This window comes from Protopterus annectens, chromosome 6.part0 (genome assembly GCF_019279795.1).
Source record: "Protopterus annectens isolate FY-2018-M chromosome 6.part0, PAN1.0, whole genome shotgun sequence".
Lineage (NCBI taxonomy): Eukaryota > Metazoa > Chordata > Ceratodontiformes > Protopteridae > Protopterus > Protopterus annectens.
In genome coordinates this window covers 1,902,798,978-1,902,816,514 of record NC_056737.1, presented here as the reverse complement: position 1 = coordinate 1,902,816,514, position 17,537 = coordinate 1,902,798,978, and the positions used below count along the sequence as shown (strand labels likewise).

The window sequence follows — 17,537 nt, the reverse complement described above, 5'->3', positions numbered from 1 at the left end:
TCACAAATGTGTGATTGTTTGAATGCATGTAAAAAGACTGAGTTTGCAGTTCCTCAAAGTTTTCAAATTACTTTGAAGTACAGAGATGGCATGCATAAGTTGCATTGTTCTTGTAGAAATGCTTTTAGAGGTGGTATGTGTAAGTTGCACAAATCTGTTGTAAAAATGTTTTAAGTCTTCCAATGACTTTAACTCTTCGGTGTTACAGTGAGTGATTGTAGCTTTGTGAGTGCGCTTTTTAATAACTATCACAACTGGAATGCACTTCTGTCAAGAAGATGTCAAGTTTAATGCAATATGTAGGTGACTCGACATTGTTTATTTTTCAGTTGCTTATTTAAATTAAATCAGTGTCAGCATCAAAATCAGCTTTAATAGGATTGAAACATGGCTCAGTAAATCTGCATTTGTTGTAAATGTAGAGAAAATCAATGAAGCACAATGAGTCTTTCAACTTGATATTTAAAATCCTGTCTTCAAATAATATCTCACTAGAGTCTGTCCCTCCATTCAAGCTCTTGGTGAAATATTGACCAGCACTTGAAGTTTGATGTCAGCAGTCACTTTTAAAAATGAAGCAGAAGCTTGAGGTATATAATCAAAGCCTACTGTTTCCCTGTGAGTCTGTGCACAAACATGAATTTTCTCCATCTCTGAACATGTTGCAGTTGTAGGTATGTTACTGTTTTATACTGTTGTAGTAAATCTCCTGAATCAAGCATTGTTTAATAGGGTACTCTTCCCTCCAGTTTCTCTATACCAGTTAGCTCCTTACTAAGTGGCAACGTGCTCAGAACAACTTTGGTGACTATACTTCGTAAAGTTAAGAAAAACATTTTATGTACCTTGTATATGAGCTTTCATGTTTCCTCTGCAGAAAGCCCTATTTACCCACCTTCTTTAAGACTGCAGCTTAGGCACCACCTGAGGTAATGCATATGTGATGCTCTTTCTCTTCCTTTGTGCTGTTTAATTTCTTTTCTATCATAGGATCATAGGAGGTTACTAGGCTAATGGCCCTGGGGCCCTTACAAGCCTAGCCAAGAGTTTATCCCCAAAAAGAAACCTCAGTCAGCACCTTTCACCTCTGTCAATGAGGGACATAAGTGGAACCCCTTGGGACAAATTTGTGGTTTCCCATCCACTCATCAAGGTTGTGCTTGAAGAGGGTCACTCTTTTGTTTTCTGATGCCCTCAATGACTTCTCTACTACTGTAGTTTTCAGGTTCACGGTGTTGTTCATGCTGTACTCCATTTTGGGTATGATAAGAATCTTTCACACTACTTTATTGCATTATTTCTGTATTTATCTTCTTATGTTATCAGTACTAAATATTTTGCATTCTTTTCATTGTTTTTGTAAAACTTTTTTCACCCTGGGCCTCTACTGAAAATTAGGGTATGTCCTGCTGTAACTTTGCAGTTAAGTAATACAAATAAGTAAACAGATGAATGAACCACTGGGATGACAACAGTTAATATGCAGCCAGCATTTGTTTTTTAATTTAACACTATAACAGAATATTATAAAATGCAGTTTGCCAAATCTATCAGTTTTAATCACTTGAATATGCAATTTCACATTAGATTTTGTGTGTGAGCATGCTCTGCCACCCCGCCACCCCCCACCCCATAGTGGGGCTGTAGAACTAACATGAATTGCAGGTGTGGATAGACTACAGGGCATACTACAAGAAGTAAATTAACAGGCTTTAATGTATATTATGTATTCTAGCACATATTACCTGAAAGTAGGCATCTTTTTCATGTGTGTTTCTGTGCAACTGTTGTACTTATATTTGACTCCCTAATGTTTTATTCCAGGTAACAGCTTCATTCAGAATTGAGCGTAAACCTTCCCCTTCACAGCTCGACTCTACTTTTTTCTGTGATGTTAGACAGGCAGTCGCTTCAGCCAATGGTATGCTACAGATTCCAATACAGTTTCGGCCCAGAACAGTAGGTGCTCACAGTGTGGATTATTTTTATTTAATCCCAGCTGGCAACATAACTAAAACCGTTCTTAAGGTGACTGGATACTGCAAAGGTATGAACATTTGTTTTTTCCTCATGTGCATTAAGCTCTTTATAATTTTGGGTTTCACTTTTCCCAGAAGTATGTCTATATTACCATTTATTCACCATTGACATATATCTTTCAAGAAGTTCCACCTCTGTTACTTTTCTTATTCATGATAATATACCTTCGAGCTTCTAGCACTCCAGTGGAAGACTATGTTTTAAGCAGAACACATTATGTAGCTGTGATGACAGATTTATTTATGAAGCAGACACACTGATAAGGTAAAAAACCTGTACAGTTCTAGAATTATTGTGACAAAATATAAAAGTTTGTACTTTTAAGAAAAGCAAAGCATAACATTATATACAAAGTGAGCTAATGTTTCTGTAGTGACTTAAAACAGAATGGAGTGATGGCTTATAAAATATAAATGGCTGATTTTTTGCAAGCACTGCAATGCAACAGTAAACAGGGCTAGCTACATACTGTACAATACTGGGATGGGGCACCAGCAATACAGAGTAACTGCACTTGCTTCTCCAAAAAGCAGGATTGACTCTGCAATAATACCATTCATAGCCTGAATACCATTTTATGAGAAGTTACAGTACAGAATCACATCAGTAATTATCATAGTAGAAGAGAAAATTCAAAAAGCAGAAGTTTGTGACTCTTGCAATGCACTGTATAAATTATTGATGAAACACACACTGATTTCTGTTAATTTAGAATAATTATAGGATATGTAAGCATGGTCATAATTTCAGAACATTCAGTTGGTGAAATGTGAAACTACAACTCAGTTCAAGAGGTCCTGCATAGTATATTAATGCAAAGATTTACCTTTCTTTTAGAATAAATGTTTCTAAAAATGTCTCAATATTTACGTTGCGGATGCTATACCTGTATCTCTATTCTTGGATATGTATTCAGTCATGATAGCAGGTACTTTTTTCTCCTTTCACATTGAGTTTTTTCCTAACAATCTCACGTTACAGTCCCCATGTCTGATACCGATTTAAAGAAGTGGACCTCCCATTACATGGTGCAGCTGCTGGTTAAATACAGTAGCTTCTTGTGTTAAGTACCCTAGAAGCTTCTAACCAGTAAGTATTGTCTCTGTTGAGGTAAAGAGAAGATCAGACTGTCATACCTGCCATTGTGGAGAGATGTCGTTGAGTGTCTTGTTTATAGACTTTTACACAAACCAATTTATTTAACCTGGATTCTATGTTTTACATTGGATGGCTTCTTAAGTATGACCTAATGAAGTTTACTTAATATTTCCTGTTAATTTCCTTAATTTCCTGTTAACACTAAAATTGTAAAACTCTGGAGCTTTTTTCCTTGGGCCTCCACTGAAAAAGGCCTACTTAGTTCAGTCGAACTAACCCAGTCAACAAATGTAAAATAAATAAATAATAATAAATATGCATAGATAATTTCCTTATGTATCCCACAGACTGCCCCTCCTATGGAACAGGCTTCCCATTCTTGTGAAGCTAAGTTCGTCTATTACCCTGCTTTAGCACAACCTAGACCAGTGGATAGAGAACAGGAAATTTCACTGGGCCTGGCACCCATTTCCCTTATGGACAGAGGTAACTTATAAATGCCTGGCTGGAATGTCCTGTTTTGCATACAGGACATCATTATTCTTCATAGGTTCATAGGTAGGTACTAGGCTATTGGCCCTGGGGCCCATACAAGCCCAGCCAAAAAGGTTCCCTGGCTTTTGCCACCCAAGAAAATTATTTTCCTGTGCCACTGTTGAGCAGAGCCTCAGAGGTGATCCCCGGGGTGAATTTCCTATTTCCCATCCAATCATCAAGATTTTTCTTAACTTGGCTAAGCTTAGAAAGGCCCCTTGGGTAGTTAACCTGGTAACAATCTATGGCTGTATGAATCTATGCTACCATTATGTCCTTCTTTCCATAAATATGATATTGAAAGATGTACTGTGTTATCACCTTTCCTCCTGTGTTGCAACATGAAACAGTGAGAGTATAATTAACTGCATTACTTGATTTAGGAAAAAGCAGATAAACTGCAAGCCATGGCAATTGGCCATTTTCCCAAATGATTTGAGAAATGAATTATATGGTCCACTTTGTGTATTTTGTTAAATTATTTGCAAAAGGTTATAGAGTTGAAATACCAAACCAGACTCTTCTAGGCTTGCGGATATTGAAAAAAGGAACAAAAGCCCATGAAAAATTGAAACATCTAGCTAAAAACCTTGACATCTAATTACCAGGAAATTTGAATATCAAATAGCTCATAACTCTTCCATTAAGAATGTCAGATACTGCTCAAACACATGTTAAAAAACAGACAGTGACAAAAATGATTGAAAAATATAAGGATCTTATCAGAGACAATGTATTTCCAAATATGTATTGCCAAATTCTACTACATAAGGTCATTTATTTTCACTTCAGAAAAAGGGAGTTGTAAGGTGTGTCTTGTTTCGTTAAGTTCTTGTTACCACTAGTATGTTGGTCTCATAGTATGGTTTTCTGTGCATGAGACAGCTTCAAGAATCACGTGGTGAAAGGAATTCAGAAATTTGTGTGAAGGGGTAAATCAAGCCTTAAAATAGGGCCAAACATCAAACATAGGGACATCCTAAAATCAGGCCTAAAAAATAAGAATGTTCCTCCAAAATAAGGACAGTTGAGAGGTGTGAAGTGATAAGTTTCACTGTTCCCATCTCTGTACTTACAAAGAGCAAGACTCAGTGAGTTAACTCATGGATAGTTCTGTAACTTTTATTTTATGAATGTTTGTGAGATCTGTACTGTGTTTCATCTGTAAGCTGAAAGGAAAAAATATTATACTTTTTCTAAACTAATTTTGTGTGTTCACACTTTATATGCTGTTGTAGTCCTGGGGATACATGAGCTTCACTGAATCAATCTTAGTTGCAACACATGGACCATGTTTATGTGAATCCCTATTTACTTGTATAGCTGGATGTGAATTCCTTAAGATTGTGGAATTTGGAGGTATGGAACTTTTCTTTGCCCCCAAGGTTTGTGATCTAGCAGTTAGTTTATTTAGTGAAGCAGATGTTTAGGGGTGTGGGGTTGCTGTCATTTTGACTAAGGTCAAGTTGATAAATTACTGTGCCGCCTTAGTTCTGATTTGTCTGAATGTGATTTCAAATAAATGCATTAATCTTTTTTTAAGATTAAACATGCATATTTTTAATTTTATGAAACTAAGTTGCATTCTGAGGTTTTTTTAGTACAGTTGTTTTATTTATATTTGTTTAATATGTATTATTTACAAGTGTTTTTTTTTTCTCAGAGGTCAGTTAACTTATTTGGACTTACACACACTCAGCCAAAGACAGGCATATAGGACAGAGCTTGTTAACAGCTCCTAGCTTTAATAGTAGTTATTGGTGTCCCTCAGGACTTCATGCTGGGACCTCTCCTTTTCAGCATTTACTTTTCAGATCTCCAAGCAGAGAGCCAAGACCTTTGGCTAAGAAAGTTGCAGATGACTGCAAACTTGGGGTTGTTAAATCACTCTCTCATACCCGAACCCTGCAGAATAAACTCTCCCTAATAAACTCCTGGTGTATCAAAATAGGCTCAAACTTAAGGCTAAAAAGTGTAGTATCATCACTTTTAGTAGACAGCCCCTCCTCTCTCCTCATCATATCATATAGACAACACTACACTACAAAACAAAAATGTACTTAGTGACCTAGGATGACTCCTTCTCTTTTGACCATCATGTAACAATGGTTATCAGGAAATCCTTTCATTTAACATCTAATTGCCAAAGGAATATCATCAAGGTCTAAAGAGGTAATCAGTCCCTTATAATCAGCATTGATAAGACCAATTATCAAGTTACTGCTCCTTTTGGATGTATCTTACTGAACATGTCAAATAATTAGAAGGACCCCCAAAGGTTCCTAACCAAAAGGTTACAGGCCTAAGGTCCCTATACTAGCAAAAGAGACTGGAAACTTTATCTCTTTATTCAGTGTCTTATAGATGTTTGAGTGGAGATTTCTGTTTTGAAAGTCCCGGTTGTCCTAAAATTTAATATCTGCACCAATACTAGAACCAGGGTTGTAAATCTTTAACACAATATGCAAATGACACAGTGGAGGGATAGTCCAGAATGCTTTGGGTTCTATTCCCAGTCTTGGTGGTTGGATTGCTTACATATTAGTTTAACATTCGGGGGGTGTTGCATATCAGAGTATGTTGTACTCCAGATCAGATATTAAATCAAGGTTCCAACTGCTTGAGTTGGTGGTAGCTCAGATGGATCTAAAAGATCTCATGGCATCTGTTGAAAAGAGTAGAGGATGTTCTGTGATGTCTTGGCCAAATTTTCCCTAGTATAAATGCTACAATGGGTCTCAGCTGAAAAGAGGCTGGTGGGACTGACCTGGTCATCAAAGGATAAATAAATTACTGTTAACACTCTACAGTGCACTGTATCATCAGTCAGTGCTGGGTATGTTTCAGATGATGCTGTGTTTAAGTAATGCTAAAAAAAGTATTGTTTAACTAATGTGTTTTAACATTACTTTCAGATTTCTCAGACTTTGCCTGCAAACTATAGATGTTAAGTTGTCAATCTCGCCTTCATTCTTGCTGGATGGGTTCGGAGCCGAACCTCGGCTCTGACTCGGCCTATACTAAAGCTCGACAGCTAATTTTACCGGCTCGAGGCAACCCTATATCCCATGATGCTAGGCGGCAACTACCCAGATCTCGTTTGCCGCTTACGCTAGCGAGGTTGCTCTTTTTACCGGCTCACAGGTTAGTGACTATTTTTTCACAAAAATCTTAGTATTCTCCTTAGTTTATCCCCTAGTATTCTTTTTAATCTTTTCTAGGCTAGTTTCTGTTATATTTAAAGTTTAGTCCCTATTTTTTATCCTTATCCCTGTCATACTCCCTCCCCTAGGTTAGGCCTTAGGCCCTTCCGTTTTATTTTAATTCCTTCACAGGGATTCTTTGCTGTGTGTGTGTCTTCCCTCAGTATCCCTGTATCCCTATTTGTTGGAGTGTGTGTGTGTGTGTGTGTGTGTGTGTGTGTGTGTGTGTGTGTGTGTGTGTGTGTGTGTGTGTGTGTTTTCTCCTAACTTTGGGTTTTCCTTTCGACTTTACAATGTCGAAGGAGACAAAGGTCTCAGGCTTCAAGAAGTGTGACTCGTGCTGTCAGAAGATGTCTCTGACAGACGGTCACACTTCTTGTGTTTATTACCTGGGACCCCTGCACCTGCAGGACTCTTGCTCAGTGTGCCATGCATTCAGCCCAAGAGTCCTGCAGGAGCACAGGAATAAATTGATTCTAAGGGGCTTGTTAAAGCCCGAAGGTTCCCCGGCTAAGTCCGTGCTGGGGAAGCCTTAGAAACCACCTAAACCGTCGGCTCCGAGTTTTAAGCCCTCGGATGGTGGCTCATCACCTGCGACATTATCGGCTCTGGCTGGAGCCGATACCTCTGTATCGCAGCTACCTGCATCGGCTCCAGCCGGAGCCGATACCTCTAAGACTGTGTCTTCAAAGTCGGCTCCAGCTGGAGCCGACGTGTCTACGGCTCCATCGGCTCCATTAACCCTGATGCCCTCCGCGCGCAAGAGGTCCAGATCTCCATCTCTGGAGTCCATACATTTGGCTCCGAGGTCACCGTTACTCTTGGAGTGAAGCCATCGGAGCCATTCCTCTCGGTCTTCTAGGCTTTCCGATCATGACCTTGAGAGGGTGGTAAGTAGACTATTAAAGTCTCAGCCACTGGCCCAAATGCTTCATAGCCCGTCTCATCAGACAGTGGCTACGTCCATACAACAGACTATTCCTCCTTCGACTCTACCCCAGTGTTCGGAGCCGTGACCGTTTTGACGTTGGAGCCGATACCTCCCCCTTCGGCTCCATCGTCAGCTCCGATCTGGTCCATGGTGCCATCCTTGGAGGGATCCGGGTGCTTGGACTCTCTCGCCGGCTCCGAGGGGGCGAGTGGCATCGGACCCTTGTCCGACCCCGTTCTCCCTCTCTGAGCATCGGCATTGGTGGGTTCGGCCCAGACATCGGCTTCGGAGCTGTCCTTGTCAGTGCCGGCTGGGGTTCCTAGCTCTTCGGAGCGGGAGCCCTCTAGCCTGCCTGACAGGGGCGCCTTTTAGGTCATGAGGAGCGTATTGGCCCCAGTGCCTGCTCTACGGTCAGCTCCATCAGCTCCTCCCACAGTAGTGCCTGCTGATGTCTCTTCCCACTCTCTCGCCCCCGGCCATCGAGACCCAACATAAGGGTGAACAAGAAATCTAGGACAATGGATAGGTATGGCAAGTGGATGTTCTCGTCAGCGACCTTTGCCATACAGTCGCTGAACTACTTGTGCCACTTCACCCGTCTTCAAAGAGACATTCTTAAAGAACTGGGTGAGGTCCTACAGGATCCATCAGCTGCTGGGTCTCAGGAAAAGATTAACTCACAGCTAGGAACCCTGAATTCCATTGTCAACTCCTCCATGCGGCTTATTTCATATGCAGCCGATGGAGCGAGTAGGGCCGCAGGCACAGGTGTGGCTTTGAGGCGTCACACCTGGATGCGGCTTTGTAACTTCGCAGACCCCTTCAAGGCGTCTTTCACTAACTCCCCCTTTGATGGTTCAGCATTGTTTGGACCTCAAGTGAAAGATACTTTGAGCAGATGCGAACAAGATGGCAAGACTGTTTCTGCCGTAGGAGTCTGTTTTTCTACCCCATCTAGACTATATCCTAAGGGTCAAAAGGGTGGAAAAATGTGGTTCCGTAAATCTCAAGGAGTCACGCCTGACGCAAGAGGTCAGTTCAACCCTAGAGGCAGAGGGGCGAACAACAATAACAGACGCCGTCCAAGAGGCAGAGGGGGTTCACAAAACCAGGGTAGCAGAGAAACCCTCTCTGACAAACCCTTCCAGCATCCCTGAGGTGTTGCCCGACTGTCCACCTTTGGAGGCAGTCAGGGGAAGATTATTGCTGTACCCACAAGCCTGGCTCTCCCTCACTCTAGACAAATGGGTGCAGTCGATCATATCCGAGGGTTACAAAATCCCCTTTATCCAATCCCCTACGATTCAAAGGGGGTCTCTTCCAGACGTTCCACCCAGTCTAAGGGAACAAGCAGCACTAGAAATATCAAAGCTGCTAAAAAAGAGAGCCATCCAGCCAGTCCCAGCAGACCAGCTAGGATCCGGAGTCTACTCAAAGTTCTTTTTGGTACCAAAAAAAACAGGGGACTGGAGGCCAATATTGGATCTCAGCAATCTAAACAAGTTTGTAAAAAGAATGAGGTTCCGGATGGTCACGCTACAGTCCATTTTACCCCTTCTGGGCAAGGACAATTGGATGTGCTCAGTGGACCTTCAGGATGCGTACTATCACATCAAAATGCACAGGCACTCCAGAAGGTTTCTCCGCTTCAGGCTGGGAGCCAGTCATTACCAGTTCAGAGCCCTGCCCTTTGGTCTCACTACAGCCCCCCAAGTGTTCACCAAATGTATGGCAGTGGTTACGGCTCACCTGAGATGTCAAGGATTCCAGGTGTTTCCATATCTAGACAACTGGCTCCTCACTGCCACCACCAGGGCACTTGCTGTTTTGTGGTGTTGCACCACCAGGCGTCAACTCCTTTTAGCCAGAGACTACACCATCCACATTTGCAAAGAGCTAGGTATCTCTCTAAATTTTGAAAAGTCTGCCTTATCGCCTTGTCAGTCTATTACTTTCATAGGCGCCACCTTGGACACCGTTCAGCTCTCAGCAAAGTTAACAGAGTAGAGGGTCTTAGATATTCAAAGTCATGTTCACGCCCTTCTTCAGAACAACAAAGTTCAGGCCAGGTATGTTCTGAAGGTATTAAGTCTCATGGCGGCAGCCATCACGCTTCTTCCCCTTGCCTGCTTTTACATGCGGCTTCTTCAATGGATGCTTTTCTCCCAGTGGTCCTTCCAACAGCTCCCTATGACACACAAGATCCTAATAACTCTGTCTTGCAGAAAACATCTATTTTGGTGGATGGTCTCCCCTCAAGTCCATCAAGGCAGACCTTTTACTCCCCCCCCCCCGGTCGCCACAGTCACAACGGACGCCTCCCTGATTGGGTGGGGGGGGGCATTTTCAGGGCAGGACAGTCCATGGCACATGGCAACACTTCAAATGCCACTTGCACATAAACGTCCTGGAAATGAGAGCAGTGCTTTTGACGTTGCAAGCCCTTCAAGACTCTCTTCCCCTGGGGATGATTGCAATTCAGATGGACAATATGTCCGTAGTATGGTATATCAACAAGCAGGGCGGAAACAGGTCATATCCCCTGTGTCGAGAAGTACTCAGACTCTGACAATGGGCGATCTCTTCTCAGCGGTTTCTGATAGCAATGCACATCCTCGGGAAGTCCAATGTCATAGCGGACAGGCTGAGCAGAGCTGTTCTCATGCCTCACGAGTGGTCTCTCAAGCAATCGGTGATGGACAATATATTTCAGAAGTGGGGGTTTCCTTGCTGCAATCTTTTTGCAACACCACAAAACAGCAAGTGCCTCGACTTCTTCACTTTCTTCCCCCTTCCAGGCCATCCCCCCAGAGACGCTCTAGTCCACGATTGGCCTCGGGGACTTCTTTATGCCTTTCCCCCCTTTCTGTTAATCACACAAACAATTCAGAAAGCTACCGCCTTGAGAGCCAAGATGATCCTCATTGCCCCTTATTGGCCTCGACAGATATGGTTCCCTTTCCTGCATTGCTATCTTTTGGAGCAGCCTTGGCATCTGGATCCAATGCCAGATCTTTTGACCCATCAATCAGGGCAGCTGCACCGATCCTTCCAATCTCTCAACCTCACAGCTTGGTTGCTCCGTCCCTAGCCAGGCTTCCTATGATTTCGAATTCTGTCTGCAATATTATCGTGGCTTCCCTTAAGTCTTCCACCAGAAGGATCTATGCTAGTAAATGGCAGCGTTTTTCCTTTTGGGCAAAGGCTAGGAACATAGATCCCTTTACTGCTCCAATACATTCAGTCTTGGATTTCCTGGCCGAAATCTTTCACTCAGGATCTTCTTCCTCCACAGTAAAAGTTCAGCTAGCAGCCATCTCAAGTTTTCACATAGGCTTGTTGGACTCCAACATCATGTCCCATAAGCTTTGCAAGACATTCCTCAGAGGTATCTTTTTACTCAGGCCTCCGATCAAAGACCTCCCCACCACAGTGGGATTTAAACTTAGTTTTAGCATCCTTGATTCTCCCTCCCTTTGAACCTGTGGCCTCTTGTTCCTTGAAGTTACTTTCCTGGAAGACACTATTCCTAGTCACCATTACGTCGGCTAGGAGAGTATCTGAACTTCATGCTCTCTGCATTCGCCCTCCTTATTTAGTGTTCCACAAAGACAGGGTTTCTCTAAGAACTAACCCGTCTTTTTTACCCAAGGTGGCTTCTCAGACAAATTTAAATCAATCTGTTGATCTTCCAGTTTTCTTTCCTAATTATTCAAACAGGGCGGAGCAAAAACTACATTGTCTGGACGTTCATCGTCAGCTCCGCTTCTGTCTGGACAGAACTAAACAATTCAGGAAATCTGATCAACTCTTTCTATCTTATGCGGAGAGTAATAAGGGCCTTCCGGTATCTAAAGTAACCCTGTCTAGGTGGCTGTCTTCTGTGATTACCTGTATTTATCAATTCAGAGGTAAAGAATTGCCTTCTAGGCCAAGAGCCCATTCAACCAGAGTGTTGGCTACATCTACAGCTTTTCAAGCTAGATTACCAATAGACACTATCTGTGCGGCTGCCACATGGGCCTCTCCTCATACTTTCGTTACACATTACAAATTGGACATGGCCTCCAGAAGCAGGGCAAATTTTGGTTCCACCGTTCTCAAGAGTCTGTCCCAATGAGCCACCCAGGATGAAGGTGCTAGGGACGCGGTCCCATCCAGCAAGAATGAAGGCGAGATTGACAACTTAACATTGAGAAGTTATGTACCTACCATAATGTTCCATGTTAGTTGTCTTCTCTCGCCTTCTTTCTTGCGTCCCGCCCACCATCCCCCTAGCCTGGACAGACCGAGAGGTTTTTCCCCTTCTTACAGGGGACCTTATCTTGCACTATTCCTAGCTCAGACAGTTGGTCCTGGGATAGATACAGCTTCAGGTATTGATATTTGGGGAGTTCTTCCTTCTCCTCCTCCACCTCAGAGGGGAGACTGAATTGGCTATGGTTTCTTAGCTACCAAACGAGATCTGGGTAGTTACCACCTAGCATCATGGGATATAGGGTTGCCTCGAGCCGGTAAAATTAGCTCTTGAGCTTTAGTATAGGCCGAGTCGGAGCCAAGGTTCGGCTCCGAATCCATCCAGCAAGAAAGAAGGCGAGAGAAGACAACTAACATGGAACGTTATGGTAGGTACATAACTTCTCATTTTGTTCTTTAATTTTTTGCAGGTCCCTTAGTGTCACTACAGCATGAGGTAGTAAACTTTGGCTGTGTCCATTTTGGTGACTCAGTTGTCCAGTCGCTACAGATTAAGAATGCATCTGATGTGCCAGCTTTTTACCAGTTTGATATAGACTGTAGTGAAAGTGTTTTTTTCATTGATCGACCTTGTGGCTATCTGCCTGAAGACTCTTCTGTAGCCTTGAAAATTGCATTTCAACCTACCAATCCAATCAATTATTACAGGAGGGTAGCCTGTCTTGTACATCACCAGGTACGTTACTGTTAGGGACTGCACTTTCCTTCTATTTTATGTATGAAAATATTGTTATATAATGTATATGCAATGCTATACTACCATTTAAGTAACTCTGGAAAACTTACTTGTTACTATCCAGAAGCTTATTTTGCTGTCATGAGCATTAGATGTTTATTAAGACATGATATGTTGCAGCATAAGCTAATGGCACAGACTGAATTATACGGATCTATAAGCATAATTAGATTCTGAAGAAGAAAAAGATTTCAATTACAGGACTGTAAAATGAGGCTTCTTTTAGGTACATGTCTTTTCTCTCTAATTGTTGCCTTTCTAATGAGGACATTTTATTTTTACAACTAAATTCAAAAGCAAGGTTAGTTCATGTGGTCATAGGATAGATTGGATGAGTTACACAACAAATCAAGCTGTGCCATTTGTGCAGTGGCCTTCACTACCAGAACTTGCTTTGTCTGTAGAGTTGCGGGGATTCTGCCATGACTGATGATTGACAGATTTAAAACGATATGTACTGAGTCTTCCCCACACACATAATGATCACCAGTGCATGGATATAGAAGTTCTGCAGACTGGAACTGTGTAGTTTACAACAAATGTGTGCTGCTCCATAGCTACATTTAATTAAAACTTGTGTATCTTCTTGTCTGTATCCTATAGAGACATATTTTCAACTCATTTCTTACATGAAATTTCTTTGTTTTATGGCAGTCATTTATGTATCGTGACCAGCCCATGTTATGCTTCTTATAGACCCTTTCCAATCACTACCCCCTTGTCAAAGCTGATAAAAACTGCTGCCTCTAAGCAAATTAAGGAGTTCATAGTTTCATAGCAGCTTTTCTGTGAAAAGTAACATGGCTACATATGGAAGGCACTGCTGCTGCTCTGTTGCCTACCACAGATGCTGTTTAAAACCTTGGACTCTGGTTTCCTAATTGGTACTGTTTTTGTTCATCAGAGTAAAGTATTTAGCTTAGTCTGCCAACCACTTGTACTCTTTGAGTTGGTTCAGTATTTGGAGCTCACATTAGTCCCCTTTTTATAAATACAGTAATTTTTGGCTGTCACTGTCAAGAGTGTGCAGTGGTATACAGACAGATTAACAAGACTTTGTACAGACATTTCTGTAGACCATATCAACACCAGCCTTAGTCAGGATCTGCCTACTTACTGCAACTGTGTTTTCATCACAGATCTCGCCATTAATTTCCCCACACCTAAAGCTATGTTTTTTAGAATAATCCCAAGACTAAAAAGGTCAAGTCTAAAGAGGAAATTTATTTCTCTGCTCTCAGTAAACATTAAACGTTTTGTGGTTTCAGTGGGGCTTGATGGTCCTGTGCCTTATCCTATACCTGCCATTTTCAAGACACAGAAAAAGCTAACTGTATTTCCAGGTGAATGGTAAAAAAAAATTACTCTCCAAAGAGCCTAGAATAGCCTTACCTAATGGGGCCATAACCCTTATAATAGAGTATGGTCTACCAGTCATTGCTAACTGTATAGCAAACACACAGAAAATACAAACTCTTAACATTATCTGCTGTTTTATCTTCCTGTCACTTCAGACTGAGACCATTGATACCTCTTAGCTAAACTAGTTTGCTGTTTGCTCCAAACATCTTCAAGGGCCATATTTCCTGTCAGTACCCATATTGAAATTGCTTAACATGGACCACGGGTCATCTCTCAGTTTGTCTTTCTGTCCTGTATTATGCACTGTTCTACCACTCTTCAATATCAAAGGTCAGAAATACTGCTGTCCAATGTTGTAATATCTAGGCAAAGTTAGCAAAAAATTATTTTCAAATGCAGTTTTGGTAAAAAAAAAATCAAAACTGTCCTGAACCTTTTTTTATTCAGTCCTTATTTTTCATAGCTATACCCCCACATACACTACCCTGTTGAACCCACACACTTATTTTAACAAAATCTGGGGTCTCTACATTTTGGGGATAAGAGAATATTTGACAAAACAGATTTCTTTACATTTATTAGCTTCCATTTTGTCATCTTCAGAGATGCTACTGCTCCATGAGGTACAATGCAAATGTGGGATTACCTGCTACCACCTGTTCAGAATAACTCCTCCATGTCTCTGCTTTAGTTATTTCCTGGTACTTCAGTCCCTGATGTGGCTGTATTCATTATAATGGATGGAACCTGTTAAAGTGAAATAACAGCATGTCACATGGACAAACTGTACAGCTGTATATTCGTAATATGACAGATTTATTGAAACAAGCCGACCAAGCACTACTGTGAGATTATTTACATTTTCTGTATAACACACATAGATTACTGTCAGATACACTGCACTTCCTTAGCTGACTCTGTTTACAAAAATGTCCACCTTTACAACCACTTTTAGTTTCAAAACTTTGTCCTTGTTGAAAACATTCTTTTCCTGTATTGAAGCCTTCTTTGTCTGCATCCTTATCTCATCCAGAGAAAACCCGTTCTCAGTAGGCGAAAATGTTCTTTCAGAAATATTCTTTCATTGATAGGACAGTCTGTAACTTTTCTGCTGTCCAGGGAAAACTAGTTCTCAGCATGCTGGAATGTTCTTTTATTGATAGTTTGTAACTCTTCTCTGCTGTGCTAGCCATTTCCCTTTAGCTTGAATATCGTTGTACATTCAACTGTTTAGGATATTTCAACAAGCCTCTGTTGTTAATGTCATTTGTTACAAAAAACATTTAGAAGTATAATACTTTTTGTTTTACACAAGCACATTCTATTAAGCCAATGCATATTTTGTCACATGCTATTTCTAAAACTATTACACTGTTATATTATGATTACCAAATCTCTGTTACTGTGAAGGAAAAACAGTTCTACCAAATTATATATATATATTTTTCTACCAAATACATGTTATTACTTGTGAGGGAAACCAGTTTATATAATTCTATCACAACTCTTAATTTTTATTCCCTTTGCTCATTCTCATGTATGTCATACGTTTTGTTGATATATTGCATCTGTATAGTACAGCAAGCAGTATAAGATAGATTTGTTTATACTTCACTTATTCCTGTACTTTCAATGTGATAGTTTTGGTCCTTTGTATGTGTGTAATATTGTCAGTTGTATTTTTGCATTACTTTGTAATTTAGGTTATGGCAGAAAAACGTTCCTGGTAGTCCATGCAGCAAAAAAAGTCTTTGTTAGTTCAAGTTGTTTTCAGTGAAACTCAATTCAGTGAACTGATCAAACTGAGCTTCTGTGAAAGTTTATACAGCTTAAACCAATGATTTTGATGGCTCTGATTTAGTTATACTATTTACTGTTAAGAGTAAGTCTTCTTGGGGAGTGGGGGGCAGCCCCTAGTGAGAGAAATACTGAAAGTTTCTTCAGAAACAGTGAAAACAAGCATTTGTCAAATGTAGAAGCCAAATAAGCTTTGTTACAAGCAGAAATTCCCACAGGAATTACTGCAAACTTTTTTTCAGAAATAACATATTAAAGTAAATACTTTTTAAATTAACATAGCAGAAAGAAAATAATAAATGTAATACCAAAATGAGAGGAAGGGGGTCCCTAAGTGTGGCTCATCTGAGCAGTAAGCTGGAAAAATAAGCACGGGATGCTGTGAAGAATCAGAGGACTTTCTTCACTGGATGGTAGAAAAAGACTGAACACTCACTTCCTGTGACAGCTGAAGGCTTCCCTCTCTCAGGATATGCTCAGCCAATCAGCTGTCACAGGAAGCAGGAGGGAGGGGAGTCTGAGTTTTGAAAGCTATACAGTAATGGGTTACCTTGGCGGATAACCCAAAATGTCACTGAGGCAGTGAGAAATTTGAACATCTACTGTTACAGGTTAGTAGGACTGCACAACTGCACCCCCACCCGTTAGAGGGATATATAGCCCACATGCAGAAGTTATGCAGTGAACACTAAAATAATGAATTAAATAACCTTCATATATATGCTACAGTGGCCTCCCTCCAGCTTGAGACCACTGGTTTTAAGGTCAAGGGATGATCTATATGCCCTGGATAAATCATCTGCATTGTCATGGTTATCACCAGGTCAGTGCTGACTTTTAAACTTGAAGAGCTGTCAGGACAAGGCACATCTACAGAGTTTAACATTGCTATCCCTTTGCTGCTGAAGCCGCTATAAGGGAGCGTGATCAGTGAAAATGGTTAACTCCCATTCTAGTAAATAGTATTTTAAGGACCCCCCCAGTGTCAACTTTATGGACCAGCAATCTTGTTCAGTGGCTGAATATTTTGGTTTCTGTTCAGCCATTTTCCATCTCAGGGAGAAAATTGGATGCTCCTTACTAGCCAACCTTTGAGGTAATATGACACCCAGGCTCACAGTGGGTGCATTGGTGTTTTGTGGGATTTGGAAGATGAGCACTATTAAAGGCATGAAAAGGAAGGCACAAACTTTTAAGTGTGCCTTATTAATGATGTGTACCACTAGGTATCTTATGGTCCAAATGATCACATGCCTAGTATTGTTCATATGTTCCTTAGTAAAGTCCAGAGATGTCAGCATGGGTTTTATGTTCATGATGTTCTTTAGCAGCTAGAATACAGCTTCATTCTTCAGGGCCCACTTACTCCTCATGGACATTTTAGCCCTAGTCAGATTATTGAGAGGGCATGCAGTGATTGGAAAGCATGTCACAGATGTCCTGTAATATCTGACCAAGCATAAAAGGGTTTAACTTGCATCTTGATCCGAGGTACTGCCCATTCTCTTAATGTTATCACTTTTTTTTCTTTTGGAGGTTTTAGAATCCCCCTCCATGATGTAAACAAGATAATTAATTT

The 17,537-nt window shown here is 41.1% G+C and overlaps 1 protein-coding gene across 1 annotated transcript in view; it reads left to right on the top strand.

Moving 5' to 3' along the window:
- The window catches only part of CFAP65 (cilia and flagella associated protein 65), a 2,328,717-nt gene that overhangs the window by 669,699 nt on the left and 1,641,481 nt on the right, over window positions 1-17,537 (top strand). Inside the window, exons 8-9 of the mRNA XM_044075222.1 lie at window positions 1,825-2,047; window positions 12,474-12,739. Coding sequence (XP_043931157.1) covers window positions 1,825-2,047; window positions 12,474-12,739 — 489 coding nt within the window. The remainder of the gene's footprint in view (window positions 1-1,824; window positions 2,048-12,473; window positions 12,740-17,537) is intronic.